The sequence below is a fragment of the Belonocnema kinseyi genome, chromosome 1, assembly GCF_010883055.1.
Source record: "Belonocnema kinseyi isolate 2016_QV_RU_SX_M_011 chromosome 1, B_treatae_v1, whole genome shotgun sequence".
NCBI lineage: Eukaryota > Metazoa > Arthropoda > Insecta > Hymenoptera > Cynipidae > Belonocnema > Belonocnema kinseyi.
This window is the reverse complement of record NC_046657.1, coordinates 73,459,792-73,476,554: the sequence shown is the minus strand read 5'-3', so window position 1 is coordinate 73,476,554 and position 16,763 is coordinate 73,459,792. Positions and strand designations below refer to the sequence as shown.

Genomic DNA, 16,763 nt, shown 5'->3' with positions numbered 1-16,763 from the left:
GAAACCCTGTATCCTGTTTTCGGGCCATGCCCGAAAACAGGAAAATGTTGATTGAAAACAACAAGTTCTAAAATATTACAACACAGAATTAATAAATTTTAATCCAAACAAAATGCCTTCCATAAACCACGTAGCACCCAACGAGGGGGAAGGGGTCGACGAAAATGCCACATGGGGAGAGGGAGGGTTCAAAAAGTGACCAAAATTGGGCCTCGTGGTTTATGAAAGCCCCCCTAATTAGTATCGTACTTTCTGCTCAGCCTTTGAAACCCGGGCCCTTTATCAAATCCTGGCTACGCCACTGGAAGGCAGTATGTAGTAGGTTTCGCAGTAGGTGGTGGTGGTTGGCGGAGGCCCAAGAAGAAGAAGAATAAGAAGAATTAAGAGGAGATGGAGGAGGAGGAGGTGCTGTTGTTGTTTTGGTCCCTTGCTAGTGGTTCTAGCTAGGATGTGTCGGCGGAGTACCGTTAGCGATGGAGGTCGTGCTTAGGGACTTTTCATCAGAACCGGACGACCGACCGCTCTCCATGGTATCTATCTCCAACTGGTGGGAACTGCATCTCGAACTCCCCAGATTCCGATCGTAGACATTTATTTGCCTCCTCCTCCTCGAAGGTCCTTTCAATCTTGGCAAATAAGTAATCCATGAATCTGATGATAAGAGTCACTTGTCTTCAGTTCGAGATGATATCTAGAATCAAGTTTTCATAGATTTCGAGAGAACTTTCAATTTGAAGGACAGGCCTGGAACTTGCGCTGCTGTTGACACTTTTTTTTAGGATTCAGCTATTTTGCTAGAGGGTCTCTAGTGTGCTCGAAAAGCGGGAATTATACGGAAAATTGATTGGTTGCGGGAAATGTATAAATTAAATTTTTGAAATTTTTTTTCCTGTATAACATTCTCACGAGTTTTTCAACCGCAAAGTACTTTATTTGTTTGAATTCTTTCAAATCCCTTGAAATGCTCTGAGCAACTGGAATTCTTCGAATTATCTGAATTCTTCAGATTCCTCTGAATTAATTAAATTCCCATGACTTCGGCTAAATTTCTTGATTGTATTCCCTGAATTGTCTGTATTCTCTGAATTATTTAAATTCCTTGAATTATCTGAACTCTCAGAATTATCTCAACTGTCTTAATTCTTTTAATTATCTTAATTCTCAGAATTATTTTAATTATCTTAATTCCTTGAATGATCTTAGATGTCTAAATGATCAAAATTCCTTGAATTCCCTGAATTATTTGAGTTCCTCGTATTATCTGAATGACCTGAATTATTTGAATTCCTTGAATTATCTGAATTTCTTGAATTATCGGAATTTCTTGAATTATCTGAATTCCTTGACTCAATCTAAACTCTTTGAATTTCTCTGAATTACTAGAATTATTTTTATTCCTTGGAAATACATGAATTTATCAAATTCGTCTAATTTCATTGAATTATCTAAATTCCTGGAATAATCAGAATTATTTCAAATCTTCTAAATTTCCTGAATTGTGTAAATTCCTGGATTTATCTGAATTCCTTGAATTCTTCTAAAGTTCCTGAATTCCTTAAATTCCATTCAACTCCCTGAATGATCTTGAATTCCTTAAATTCTTCTAATTTACTTGAATACCTTTGAATTCCTAGTATTTCTTGAATTCTTATAAACTCTTTTTAATTCCTTGAATTTCTTGAGATCTTCTAAAATGGGAATTTCTGGAATTCTTCTGAATTTCTTGAATTCTTATAAATTCGTTGAATTTCTGAAATTCTTCTGAATTCCTATAAATTATGTAAATTCTCTTAAATTTCTAGAATTTTTCTAATTCTCCTAAGTTCCGTTGAATTCCTTGAATTTTTTAGAGTTCTTCTGAATTTCTTCAGTTTTCCTGAATTCCGATAGTTTTCCTGAATTATCCGAAAACCTTAAATTTCTCCGAATTCCTCGATTTATCTCAATTTCCTAGATTATACTAATTCCTTAAATTTCTCTGAATTCCTTTATTTACTTAAGTTTATTTAATTACTGAAATTGATCTAAAATCCTTGAATTTCTTGTGTTGCTCTAATTTTCTAAAATTTTACTGAATTCCGTTAAATTTCCTGAATTATCTAAATTCCGTAAATTCCTCAAGTTAGCAGAATTGCTTAAATTCTTCTGAAATTCTTGAATTCCTTCAAATTCCTTGAATTACTCTAAATTCTTTGATTTCCTCTGAATTCCTTGAATTTTATAAATTTCTTGAATAAATAGATTTTTCTAAATTTCTTGAGTTCTTCTGAATCCCTTGCATTTTCCTAAAGTCCTTGAATTCATCAGTTTTTTTTAATTCCCGGAATGATCTGAATTCATTGATTTCTTCTCATTTCCCCGAATTCCTGGAATTTATTGAGTTTTTCTGAATTCCTCTGTATTTCTTGAATTGTTTTAAATCTTTTAAAATCCTATGATTTTTTTGGAATTCCTTTTCATTTGTTAAATTTTCCTGAATTCCTCTAAATTCAATGTACTTCTTGAATTATTCTGAATCCCTTGAATTTCTCTGAATTTCTTGATTGTCTCTGAATTTCATGAATTCATTTATATTCCCAAAAAATGATCTGAATTCCTCTAATTCTTTTAATTTTCCGGAATTCCTCTGAGTTTCTTTAATTTCTCAAATTTTTCTGAATTCCTTGAATTTCTGAAATTCCTCCAAAATCTTCTAAATTCCCTGAATTTCTTAAATTCCTCGAAATTCCTTTAATTTCTTCAATTCTGCTGAATTCTTTGAATTTTAAATAGCAAAGATTTCCAGGGATTTTAAGTGGCTTGATCAAATTTGATGGAATTTTAACGCCAATTCAACATTATTTATGGGTTTCAACCAATTTCGTAGTTTTTCAGCGAATTTCAAAAGATTTAAAAAATTTGTCCATGATACCAATCAAATTGAAAATATTTTAGGGGCGTCTAAAGGTTCCTATAGAACTTTAAGGACTAAATTTTAAAAGATTCCAAAATATTTACTGCAATTTTATGTAAAATCTTTATTGTGTACCTGATTTCTCCAGAAAAGTTATCCCCTCGATTTAATATTTAAAAATCATTCTTTATTCTCTTTCGGTATACCTTGCCGGATTTTAGGTTTCAGATATCACCCTTTTATTTTATATTCCATAATATTTTGCCGGCGATAAATGATTGAACTTGTTGGCATCGACCTTAAATTCTCTGAAATTCATCATGTTACTACTACTGTTACTACTATTTTACTACGATTTTTCAAAATCTATGCTACTATTAATATTATTTTGAATTTTTCAAATAAGGCCAAGGTCTTGAAAAAGCTAATTTTTCTTTCTTCCCTCTATTTTTCAGAATGGAAACTTTTCAAGAAGCGGGGATTCAAATGCTGCGCGAATTTCGAGCTCTGCTGCAACACTCGCCTCTTCCACTTCCGGGAACTAGACTTCTTCAGTTGCTTGCATTGAATATGTTCGCGATCGAAACCACGCAGCTCAAGGGTGAGTAAAATTCTTGAATTTCTTGAAGAAGGGATTATTTTTAGCAATTGTTATTTTCCATTCTCCTGGATCGGTTGATATTGACCTTCAACGATAAAGGTATAATTCAGGAAGGAACGGATAGAGGCACGCTAGAGAGATGAACGGCTGAGATCGAATGTAAGCATATACTTAACTTAAGGAAACATGTAACGATTTCCTGGAAACAATTTGCACTTTGCACCAACCCCGAGTCAATACTTAGTCGATCAGAGCTAATTAAATTCTCGGACGAAATGATCTACGAGAATCCTTCTGGAACCAAGAATGTTCTGAGGATTTGGGCGTGAATAGTAGTTAGATAGGGATGCTTCTGGATCAATTTTTTCTCTGTGAACAGTGAATTTGCGGCTGGAACGTAGAAGGCTGTTACTTTAGTGTCGCTCCGTGTGGTGACTCACGATACAGAGCATGACAATCTTGATATTATGTTTTCATCAAACATGGGGTTATATTACAAACATTTTTAAATAATACAAACGTGATTTTTTACTAGAATCATAATTTTCACCACAAAAATATGATGTTTGACAACAAAAATGATCATGTGCTAATATATTTTCGTATTACTACAAACCTGATCTTTCATCACAAAACATACTTTATTTACAAACATAAAATTTTATTACAAACATCATTACTTACTGCAAACATTATTTTTCCCTTCAAAAGTAATTTGTTAAGAATATATTTTAGTATTAGCTTCAGGATTGAACATAAATTGCAATTCTAATATTTTGGATATTTAATATAAACTTGAAACTTTAAATTTACCGTCATTAACATTACTATCATGATTTTTTTCTACAAACATTGTATTATACTATAAACATGATGTTTTATTTATATTGTGAAGTTTTATATATGAAATTCATTTGTTTAATGTAAAAAATGTATAAAACAAATGAATATTATATATCATATACTTCACACTATATATAAACTATATATAATATTTCTGCGTGGGTACGAAACATGATTTTTTACTAAAATTATAATTTTTACTACAAAAATATGATGTTTGACTACAAAAATTTTGAAAAAATTAATTTTTTAAAAACTTTTTGGCGGATTCAGACTGTACAGCCAGGAAAAGAAACACGTCAAACATTGACATCATTTTAGCAGTTTTATTTTTCATAAATATCGAAAAAATCAAGGAAAAATATAAAATTATGTACAGGGGAGTAGAGGGAGATTAGGGAAAGGGATATTGGTGGTAGTAGGGAGGGGAGAGATAGCAGGCAAAAAGTGAAGAGGGGGTGGTCTATGAGAGGGGAACAAGAGTAGGGAGGTGATAGAAAGTAGGAGAAGGAAGGTTAGCAGATATAGGGTTGGAATAGGAGAAGAGTTATAAGAGGAAGTAGGATAAAGGATAGAAAGTAGGTGTCGTAAAATAGGGGAGAGTGAGGAGCTGTGAAATAGAGTGGAAGTAGGGGGGACAGGTCAAGAGTGGGTAGGGTGGAGAAAGGGGGGGGTAGGAAAGTGACAAGAAGTGTCGGAGGAATGTTCAAACGATATAGAGATGGGATATGAGAAGGGTTATGTGGGAAAGTAGCAGAAGGGAGGGAAATGAGGTGCCGTGAAGTAGGGGAGAATGAGTGAAGATGAAGCAGGGAGTGGGGTGGGCAGTATAGGAGACGGATATGAGGGAAAGTAGGAGAAGGGAGTGGAATCGGGTGCCGTGAAGTAGGAGCGAGAGCAAAGGTAAAGTAGGAAGTGATAATAAATTGGGGAGAGGATGTGAGGAGATATAGGGTTGGGATAGGAGAGGAGACATAAGGAAAAGTAGACGAAGAGATGATCAGTGGGTGCCATGAAGTAGGAGAGAGTAAAGGGAGGTAAAGTGGGGAATGGTGGTACACTAGGAGGGGAAGTATGAAATAAGTGAAGAGGGAATGATGACTATGAAAATTGAAGTAGGGATGGGATAGAGGAGATAAGGTGAAGGTGGAAATGGTAGTAAAGTGGGGAGGGGAATGAGGGCTATGATATCGAAAGTAGGTATCTGATAAGAAGTAGTTATGTGATGTAAAGTAGGGGAGAGGAGATATACGGGTGGGATAGGAGAGGGAACATAAGAGGAAAGTAGGAGAAGAGACTAGAAGTGGGTGCCTTCAAGTAGTGTAGAGTGATGCACGGTTAAATAGGGAGTTTTAGTAAGAAGGGGAAATAGATGATGAGTAGGGAGGGTGGAAGAAATAGGTGGGGGAAGCAGGGATGTGATAATAAAGTAGGGAAGGGTTAAGAGGAGAAATAGGAGAGGGGACGGTAAGTAAAAGTTTTAGTGGGAACCTCATAAACTTCAGTTTGGAGCCCCATTGGATTGGCGTGAACCACTGGGAGTTTCTAACTGCTGTGAAGCTTCTGCGCGACGCGTTGAGGTGGAAAGGGCGCGCCCTAGAGGTTGGAGACGCAAATCCGTAAATTATGTATTTCGAATCACTTAGCCGTCCACGAGGTGCATATCAAGCGTCGGTGATGGCTGATGGAGCGAACCAACCTCAGGCACCGGGGAATCATAACGCTGAGGCTAATGTCCCTAATGTCTATAATCTCGGATCATCTGCATCTCGAGTTGCCTTCCACGCTCCGCACCTTGAAGTACGTGCGCACGTATTTCTCTACTCACTACGTGACGTACACTCTAGACAGACTGGTACTCCTGCAAACAAAAAATGGAGTTTCCCTTACGGAAGATAACTTTGGATGAGAGAATTTTAGTCTCCAATAGAAGAAGTCAGGAGGCAGGGTGTCGTGTCTGACCGGGAAAACCGGGAATTTGGTGTATTATGCACCGAGGGGGAAAAGTGGGAATTTTTTGACGAGTTTATGTTTTTACAAGGGAAGACCACCAATGCTAAATTTTAGTTGGGGTTTATAATTTTTTGTATGAAATACTGAAATATTCTTCTTAAGTTATATAGAGTTGGTTGAAAAATAATTCACATCTAACACTTCTTCTTCGTGGCTGAAAGGTTGCGCGTTGAATTCTTGCTGTCTGCACTGCGTGAAATTTACTAAAGACACTTAGGTATAAATTAAATGTTTACTCAGCAATCGTTAATTATTAATTCTGGTTTTGTTTGAAAAGAGAAAATATTCTTTATTTCAAGAAAGATTAGAATATCTGATTATTAATTTTTCAAAATAATATTTGCTAACAGTGACTAGTTAAAAAAAATTTACTTTTATAGAAATTTTTTTTTATAGATTGGTGTATTGATTAATTTAATAAATTTCCACTTTTTCTACTTGCAGCTATTGAATTATAAATTGTTAAAAATAAATTATGCATTTTCTTCGCATTTTTAACAATTGAAAATTCAATCCAAAAAATAGAAGAAAACTGAAAATTCAATTGTTGAAAATTTAACTAAATTAAAAATTGAATTTTCATCCGTTGAAAATGTAAGAAAATAGAGCTTTTAACTGTTGAAAATGGGCGAAAATTGAATTTTACATTGCTGAAAATCGATGCTTAAATTTCAAACTTTAAAAAGTTTATCATTGAATTTTTATCAGTAGAAATGTAGTCTCTCAAAAAGGCCATTGTTAAAAATTGATGAATATTCCAAATTTAATTTTCTACCATTAAAAGTGGGATAATAGAAAAAGCAATCCATGGAAAATTGAAGAAAATTTCATTTGCAACTATTGAGACTTGCAGAAAATTGATAATTGAATTTTTAACTGCAGAAAATTCAACTGTTAACAATGAATAAAAATTGGATTTTCAATAGAAGAAAACTCAATTGATGAAAATGGTAGAAAATTGAAATTTCAACTATTAAAAAATGGAGATAATTGAATTTTATAAACTGTTGAGAATTGAATATAATTGATAATTGTATTTTCACGGTTACATATTAAAGAAAGTGGATATTTTAATTTTCAACAGTTCAAAATGCAATTCATCAAAGGTGAAGAAAATTAAAAATGAAATAAATTTGAAAATTGAAGAAAATTGAAAATAAAATAAATTTGTAAATTGAAGACAATTGAAAATTAATTTTTTAATTAAACTGTTTAATTCAACATGCGGATTTAATAAATAAACATTTCAATCTATGAAACAAAAATTTGGATAAAAGTCTTTTTTCAAAAACTGGCTGCTACTGGAAAATAATGTTTTGGCAAAGTAATGTTCATCCAATAGACTCTCAGCCATTGAAAAATCATTTAAAATGATTTAAAAATACAATATTTCTCATAAGAAAACGTTCTTTCTTTATGCAAACTCCTGATTAAAAAACAAGAATCCAACGACCAAATTTGGACCACAAAGAACAAACAAAAACAAAAAATTCTATTGTAATCTAGAAAAATAAAAAAAAAAAAATAAATAAAATTTCGGACAAAAATAAAAAAGAGGAAAGAAAAATGAGAAGGCAGCCAACCACATCCCCTTCCTTATCTTTTTCTTTCATTCGTCTTTTTTATTTTTATAATCATCAAATTACAATAAAATAACATTCAAAGAAAAAGAGAATGAAGGGGATGTGGTTGGCTGCCTCCTCATTTTTCTTACCTCTTTTTTTATTTTTGTCCGAATTTTTTTTCCAGATTACAATAGAATTTTTTGTTTGTTCGTTGTGGTCAAAATTTGGTCGTTGGATTCTTGTTTTTTTTTTAAAAGGAGTTTGCATCAATTTGACTATTGGACGCTAAATAGGATTTTTAATTTGGATTTTAATCTGATTTAAATTTCTTAAATTTTGATGTTCTTTCTTCCTTTCACAATTGAAAAATTAGTGTTCAATCTTTCCTCTATTTTTCTCCTCTTACGTAAAAGAAATACTCCATTTCCCCTTTTTAGGGCTTCGTTCGTCCGTTTTACTTTTTCTAAGGAGGCGAATTGAGGGGAAATATTGAGAATGAAAGTTGGAGAAATGAGATTATGATGAGTGAAGGTAAAGGAGGTTGGCAAAGTATGAAAATAGAGTTTGGGAAATGAGGGGAGAGGAAATAGGGAAAATGAGGTTAAATTAGGCGAGAGTAAGTAGGGGAAATAAGGATAAGAGAGTAGGGACTCTGAGGAAAAATATGGGCAGGACAATTAGGGGAAGGGGTTGGGGGCCAATGATGGGAGTGGAAATAGTAGAAGTGATGAGACATGAGGGGAGGGGTAGGGGATATGAGAGGAAACGAAGAGTGAGGAAGTAATGGGAAGTAGGTGAAATTAGGGGAGGCGACGTGACAAGAAGTGGGGAAATGAGGGTAGAGAGTAGGAGAAGTGATAGAAAATAAGGGGAGTTAAAGTAGAGAAGATCGCTGAGGGTACGTAAGGGAAGAGAGTCGCGGGGAAATGCGGAGAGACAAGTAGGGGAGTGGTGAGATACGATAGGAATTGATGGTGAATAGGAAATGTGAGATGAGTGCTGTGAAAGAGAAGTAGTGCAAGAAAAGATGGAAGAAATGGAAGAGATAAAAGAAAGAAGAGATAGAGAAAAAAGAGACAGAAGGAAAAGAAGAGATAGAGAGATAGAAAATAGTAAAGAGAGATAAAAAATATATAGAATAGATAGAGATGGAAAATAGAGAAGAGAGAGGGGAAGGAGAGATAGAAAGATAAAGGAAAGAGTGATACAGGAGAAAAAATAAATAAAGGAAAGGCAGAATAGATAGAAGAGATAGAAGAGATAGAGAGATAGGAAAGAGAGAGAGAGAAGAGATGGAGGAGAGATAGAGAGGTAACGGAAAGAGAACAGATAGAAGGGATAGAGGAAAGAGAGATAGAAGAGATGGAAGGGTCGAGAAGAGAGATAGAAGAGATATAAAAGATTGAATAAAGGGAGATAAAAGAGATAGATAGAAAAGACAGAGTGAAGAGATGGAGGAAAGAGCGATAGAGAGGGAACGGAAAAAGAAAAGATAGAAGGGATAGAGGAAAGAGAGAAAGAAGAGATAGAAGGGTCGAAAAGTGAGATAGAAGAGATATAGAGATAGAGAAAAGAGGCAGAGCAGGGTGAACAGAAAGACCAGCAATAGATAGATGAGCTCGAGAGATTGAAAAGAATGCATTCAGAGGGAAAGTGGGTAAAAGAGATGGAAGAGATAGAAGAGATATAAGAGATAGAGGGAAGAGAGATAGGAGAGATGGAGAAAAGAGTGAGAGTTGGAAAAGGTAAAAGAGATTAAGTAAATTTAGATAGAACAGATATAAGACATTGAGAGATAAAAGAAAGGGATAGGAGAGACAGAGGGAAAAGATCCAGATTATTTTATAAATAGGGTAAAATTTATAAATAGGTTGGATCTTTGAATCTTATTGCAAATGCGGCACGCCAGGTACTAGTTTTAGCAACACGCGAACACGTCACCTCGGGCAAAATGTTATTAAATTATTTCAGTATTTTATCATTACTGGCCAAGCTTGCAGGTAATTATTACACTTGATATAACCGCGTGTAGGCTACTCGAACACGAAGGGGAATCACGAATGGAATGGAAAATGCAAGAGAGGCACAGAGAGAAGGTGCAATTTAGATCCCATAGTTTGCTTTTGCATTTCAGCTTCTTATGGGTGGCTAGTGGCCACTCAAGACTAGGGAAAAAATTCTCTATCATTTCCTGGGCTTTAAAAATCCCCGCTAATTTTCTGCTTTTCCGGGTCGAGTCTATAGACGGCGCCACTTTCGTATGAATTTTAAATTCGATTATAACCAAGGTTGCTGTATGTTAGAGCAAACCTGTGTATCAAGGAAAAGGCAGGGAATTTTATTGGTCAAGGAAAACTTAACGATTTGGAGAAAAGTTTTGAAAAAGTCAGGCAATTTTTATAAAGAGCAATTTAAATATTTGTAATTGCTAATAAAAGGGAAATTTTTTTTTATTTTAATTTGAAACTGTTGCTTCTTCCTGACGATTATATTTTTAATCAAAAATCGTATTATTTGATTGGCAATTTAACAATTTCTTTAAAAAGCCATCTTTCTTGATTGAATTGAACTGTTTTTTATTAAAAATTATTTTTGGTTGGAATATTTACTATTACATGATATGTTGACAGTTTAACTTTTTAATAAAAATGAACCTTCTTGATTGTAAATTCAATTATTCTAGTCAAAGATTCATAATTTAAGTTGAAAGTTATTTTTTTATTTATTTATTTATTTTTTTTTTAAATAACTTATTATTGAAATGTCATATTTTTGGGTTGAAAATTCAACTTCTAGGTTTAAAGTGAAATTACTTTTTAAAAAAATTTTTTGGTTGAAGATTAATTATTCTGCCTGAAAATTCGTCTCTGGTGGAAAATGAATTTATTCTATTGGGAATTCAACTGTTTCATAGAAAATTTTTATTTTAAGTGGGGTTTTCGCACCAAAAATTTGACTTGCATTTTTTATTGATAATCGATTTTTCGTTAAAAATTCAACTGTTTCACCATTTTTCAGTTTGAAAAAAATTCGTCATTTTGGTAGGAAATAAATATTTTCTGTTTGAAAATTACACTTTTTTGTTGAAATTTATTTATTTTTTTAAATTAAAAATTTCATAATCTGGTTGAAACATTATCCTTTGTTCTGCTTATTAAACTTTTGTTAAAAAATCGACTTGATCGTTAGAATAATAAGCTTCTTAGTTGAAAATTCATGTTTTTGGTTAAAAATCCAACTATTTATTTTATTAACATCTTTTGCGGCAAATTGAACTATTCCATTTTTAATTGTAAAGCTACCTTTTTTAGTTGAAAATTCATGTAGTTTGTTGAAAATTTGTTTCTTTAATTGAAAATAAATTTTTTTAACCGAACATTTTAAAATTCTAATTTTCATTGTAAATTTATCTTTTTTATTTGGAAATTCAACTATTTGAATCGTATGAATAAATACAATTTCGATTTCTTTCCTGAAAAATCAATTTGATTGATTCAAAATTCCTGTTTTTCTTAGTAAATTAAACTTTTTGATTGAAAATTCCACTGTTTTATTGAGAATTTAATTTTTTGGTTTAAAACTTAACTTTTATTTTGTTTCTGTTTAAATTTTGTTGAAAATTCGTCTTTTCTGTAGAAAAAAAGCTTTTTGGTGGAAAGTTCGTGTTTTTGGATAATAATTTAACTGATTGAAAATTGTAAAATGATTTGATGAAACAAATCAATCCTTTCTTCGACCGTTGATATTTATTGATTTCAAATCGTAGATTTCAAATTATTTATGTTTTACGCTCCAATCGTAAATCGAAAAAATAAATATGAGTCAAAAAAACATGTTCTTCTTTTGAAAAATGTACGCATGTGTACTGAAACGTCAGGAAGTTTTGAAAGGAGTTTTTTTTATTAAATAAATATCTGAGTTTCGAAGAACATGTTTTTTTGACTCAAATTTATTTTTTCGATTTACGATTAGACCGTAAGACATAAATAATTTGAAATCTACGATTTAAAATCAATGATTGAAAATTAATCGTCTTTGTCTAAAGTTCATTTTTTTCGCTGGGAATTCAATTTTTTGGTTGAAACTTAACCTGCTTTGTTCAAAATTAATAATTTTTTAAAACGTCCTCTTTTTTTTTTGTAGAAATTTAATTTTCTTGCTTAACTAAAAATTAAACTATTCCAATTTTTTAATGAAAGTTCGACTATTTGGTTGGAAATTGAATTAATTTGTTCAAAATTTAATTATTTGCTTTCAAATTTAACTTCTGTTTGTTTTTTTTACATTTTTTTTTTAAATTCTTCTTTTCGATATAAAATTAAGCTTCTTGATTGACAATTAATTTTTTTCTTTCGAAATTCATCTGTTTGGTTGAAAATTCCACTATTTTGTTGGAAATTGGAATATTTATTTGAAAATTTAACTTTTGTTTAGTGGTTGTTGAAAATTAGTTTGGTTTCGGTATACAATTGTTTCTTGGTTAAAAACGTTTTTTTTTAATGAAAATTTGACTATTAGTTTTGATATTTAACTATTTTGTTGAAAATTTAATTGTTTGTTAAAAAATTTAACTATCATTTTTTTTTTAAACTTCCTTAAAAATTCATCTTTGGGCAGAAAATGAAACTTATTCTGGGGATAAAATTGGTGTTTTTGGTTAAAAATGCAATTACATGTTGAAAATGTATTTATCTATTTTTTTTTCACTTGCTTTTGATAGAAATTCAATTGTTTGGTTTGAACTTAATCTACTTTGTTGAAAATTAATATTTTGTTAAAAATTAATCTCTTTCGTCAAAAATTTAATTGTTTTGTTGAAAATCCATTCTGTTGGAATAAAATTTCGTTTTTTATGGTAAAAAGTGTTTTTTTTTGTTGTTTTTAAACCGATCTTAAGAAAAAAGGTTCGGTAATGGGGTGTAGAACGTACTTCACCTAATTGCCAATCTGATGTTATTTTTCGTAATAAAAGGTGTGTAAACATAACAAGTATGTTTAACCGAGGAGACTTCTAAATGTTATAAACGACACGGAGATATAGGAAGAAATAGAGAAAGGAAAGGAAGTGAGTAGGAGAAAAACGATCCTAAGATAAAGTATTTATAGGAAACAGGTTGTATAACTTGTAAATCTACATTGGTTATTTAAGAATCTCCATTTAGCTTTTATTTTAATGAACTGGTGCTTTCTTTAAATTCGATCGTTGTCGATCTTTTTCTCAAGACTATAAAACCAGACTGGAAATAACAATTAATCGGGCTTTTGTATATTAAAAAATATATTTTTTTCCTATTGAAATTAAAAGATCACTAAAAATTAAACCTGATTACTTGATAAGCGTCGGACGTGCAATTGATAAAAATGACCTCCCTATGAAATATTTTGTTTCCTGTTTGATACTTATTATTAAAAAATATTTTTTTTTGTTAGTTGATTAATCCTTTTTAAATAAAAATTAGGCTTTCGTGGTTCAAAATTTAACTAGTTTGTTAAAGATTCCTTTTTTTGTGGCAGATTCATAATTCTAGTGGAAAAGTTCTCTAAAAAAAAAAGAAAAAAACTTTCAAGATCGGCATAACCAACCGCAAAGTTCCGCGGTTTGAGAATGACTTATGGTACCACTCAAGATTAACCGCAGACTAGAATCTCTTATTTACAATTTACTTATGCTGCTTATTCATGTTATTCGTATTAATACGTACTAATGTCATTTTTAAAACTTTTGCATATTGAATTTTCACACTTTACACTTTTTCACTTTCAACTTTTGCACTTTGAACTCTCACAATTTGAACTTTTGCACTTTGAACATTCTCACTTTGGATTCTCGTATTTTCAACTCTCGCACTTTGAACTTTCTCTCTTTGAAGTCTCTCATTTTAAACATTCGCCGTTTGCACTCTCTCCCTTTGTACTTTCACACTTTGAACTCTCGCACTTTGAACTTTCGTACCTTAAAATATTCGAGTTTTAACTATCGCACCTGCAAATATCGCACTTTTAACTCTCGCGCTTTGAACTATTTCAGTTTGAACTTTCTCAATTAATTTAATTAATTAAATTTCGCTTCGAACTCTCGGACTTTGAACTTTCGCACTTTGAACATTCTCACTTTGGATTCTCTCATATCGAATTATCGTACTTTGAATTTTCTCTCTTTGAACTCTCTCATTTTAAACTTCCACCTTTTGCACTATCTCCATTTGTACTTTCACACTTTGAACTCTCGTACTTTAAACTTTCGCACCTTGAACTATTTCAGTCTGAACTCTCGAACCTTATTTCTTTGAATTCTCGCACTTTAAACTATTCAAGTTTTAACTATCGCACCTTGAAATATCCCACTTTAAACGCTTGCGCTTTGAACTATTCCAGTTTGAACTTTTGCAATTTGAACTCTCGGACTTTGAACTTTCGCACTTTGAACATTCTCACTTTGGATTCTCTTATATCGAACTATCGTACTTTGAATTTTCTCTCTTTGAACTCTCTCACTTTAAACTTTCACCGTTTGCACTATCTCCATTTGTACTTTCACACTTTGAACTCTCGCACTTTGAACTCTCGCACTTTGAACTTTCGCACTTTGAACTTTCGCACCTTGAACTATTTGAGTGTGAACTCTCGAACCTTATTTCTTTGAATTCTCGCACTTTAAACTATTCAAGTTTTAACTATCGCACTTTAAAATGTTGCACTTTGAACTCTCGCGCTTTGAATTAATTGATTTTGAACTTTTTCATGCTAAACTTTGGCACATTGAACTATCAAATTGTAAACTATCGCACTTTGAACTCTCGCACTTTGAACATTCGCACATTAAAGTGCTGCATTTTGATATCTCGAACTTCGACCTTTCGCACTTTGAACTTTCGCACTTTAAACTCTCTCACTTTAAACTTTCTTTTAACTCTCGTACTTTGAACTTTCGGTCTTTAAACTCTCGCACTTTGAAATATCCTAGTTTGAATTATCATACCATGAACTTACGGACAAGAAATTAAATAATTTCTTTACTGAATAAATAAATGCACTCTCTTTTCTGAGTATATTAAAATTTTAAGGTATATTTCCTACGAAATATTTTCAAAATTTTTTTCTAAACAATAGTAAAATTTACCCAGCGATCTGAGAGAAATTTCCAATTGTTAGGGTATCTTTCCCATACGTTGGGGATTTTTTCCCGAAATATTTTGGGAAATGTTTCCTTATAATAGGCAAATTTTACCCAACTATCTGGTTGAAAATCCCAAATTTATGGTATATGTTCTGCGACATATTTTGGGTAATATTTCTAAAAAACTGGGGGAAATCATAAGACAATCTGGAAGAAATTCCCAATTTTTTGGGTAATATTTCCGCAAAAGTTGGGGATCTTTCCCTAAAGTATTTTGGGAAATATCTTCTAGGAATTGGGATAATTTACGCAGTTTTCTAATTGAAATTCCACATTTTTAGGATATACATCCTACGATATATTTTGGAAAATATTTCTTAAAAATTGGGGAAATTCATCCAACTATCTAGGAGAAATTCTTAATTTTTTGTCTTTATTTCCTACGACATATTATGAGGAATTTTGCCTAAAAATTGAGAAAGTTTATGAAAATATCCGAATGAAATTCCCAATTTTTTGTTTATATTTAAAAAAAGTTGGGGATCGTTCGTCGACATATTTTGAGAAACATTTCCTAATAACTGGGAAAATTTACCCAACTATATAGTTTAAATTCCCAATTTTAAAGTTATATTTCCTCAGACGTATTTTGAGTATTATTTATTAAATTTGGGAGAATTCCCGAAAATATCTGTGTGATATTCCCAATTTTTAGGACAAATTTCAAACAAGTTGAGAATCATTCCTCGGCATATTTTAAGAAATATTTCCAAAAAATTAGGAAAAGTTACTCAAATATTTAGGAAAAATTCCCAATTTTTAGGGAATATGTCCTGCAAGTTGTCAATCTTCCCCAGAGATATTTTGGGAAGCGTTTTGTAAGAATTGGGAAAATTTACCCAACTATCAAGTGAAAGTATCCAATTTTTAGGATATAGTTTCCTAAGACATATTGTGAGAAATATTTCCTAAAAACTAGGAATATTTATACAGCTATCTAGGAGAATTTTCCTATTCTTAGGGTATATTTCCTAAAGTTTACTCGCAGCTTTCTAGTCGAAATTTCGAACGTTAAGGGCATGTGACACAGCTAAATACCTATATTACCGACCACAGTTTTTCAGTTCACTGAATGTTTTTTTGAACCTGAGAACTTTTTTTGTAAATAAAATATCGAGCTGAAACTTTGGGAAATGTATTAGAGTGCAATAAAGTACGTTTAGGTACTTCATTTTGGTAGAAACTTCACTGAAAATTATTTCATCTTTTTTCTGAACCTCAACATTTTTTGAACGTTCGAACTTTTTTTATGCATAAAATATCGGTCTCAAACTTTGAGAAATGCAAGAGCCGAAAGAAAACTACGTTTAAGTACAAAGCTTAATAATGAAAGATGTAAAAAAAAAATATTTCAACAATCATATATATATATATATATATAAGTCTTTGGTGACGGTCTGAGAAGACGGCCAGATACTAACTTCCATATATCACAACGCTGCTGAAAGCTCGTGACCTTCTCAGCATAAAAACAAAAACACAAACCCAAGACGACTCTCTCGGTTCCAGTTCTACTTCCAATCAATTCCAACGGCATCAGTCGGTAACGTTGCACACGAAAATACGAAAGCCGTTGGAATTGATTGTTAAAATATATTTTTTTACATCTTTTATTGTTAAGCTTTGTACTTAAACGTAGTTTTCTTTCGGCTCTTGCATTTCTCAAAGTTT

At 32.0% G+C, this 16,763-nt stretch overlaps 1 protein-coding gene across 4 annotated transcripts in view; it reads left to right on the top strand.

Annotated features, from left to right (window-relative positions):
- Positions 1 to 16,763, top strand: part of LOC117167463 (telomerase-binding protein EST1A) — a 356,887-nt gene that overhangs the window by 135,953 nt on the left and 204,171 nt on the right. For all 4 annotated transcript variants that reach the window (XM_033352451.1, XM_033352433.1, XM_033352441.1 and 1 more), the window contains one exon: positions 3,349 to 3,494. In XM_033352451.1, the coding sequence (XP_033208342.1) occupies positions 3,349 to 3,494 (146 nt within the window). The remainder of the gene's footprint in view (positions 1 to 3,348; positions 3,495 to 16,763) is intronic.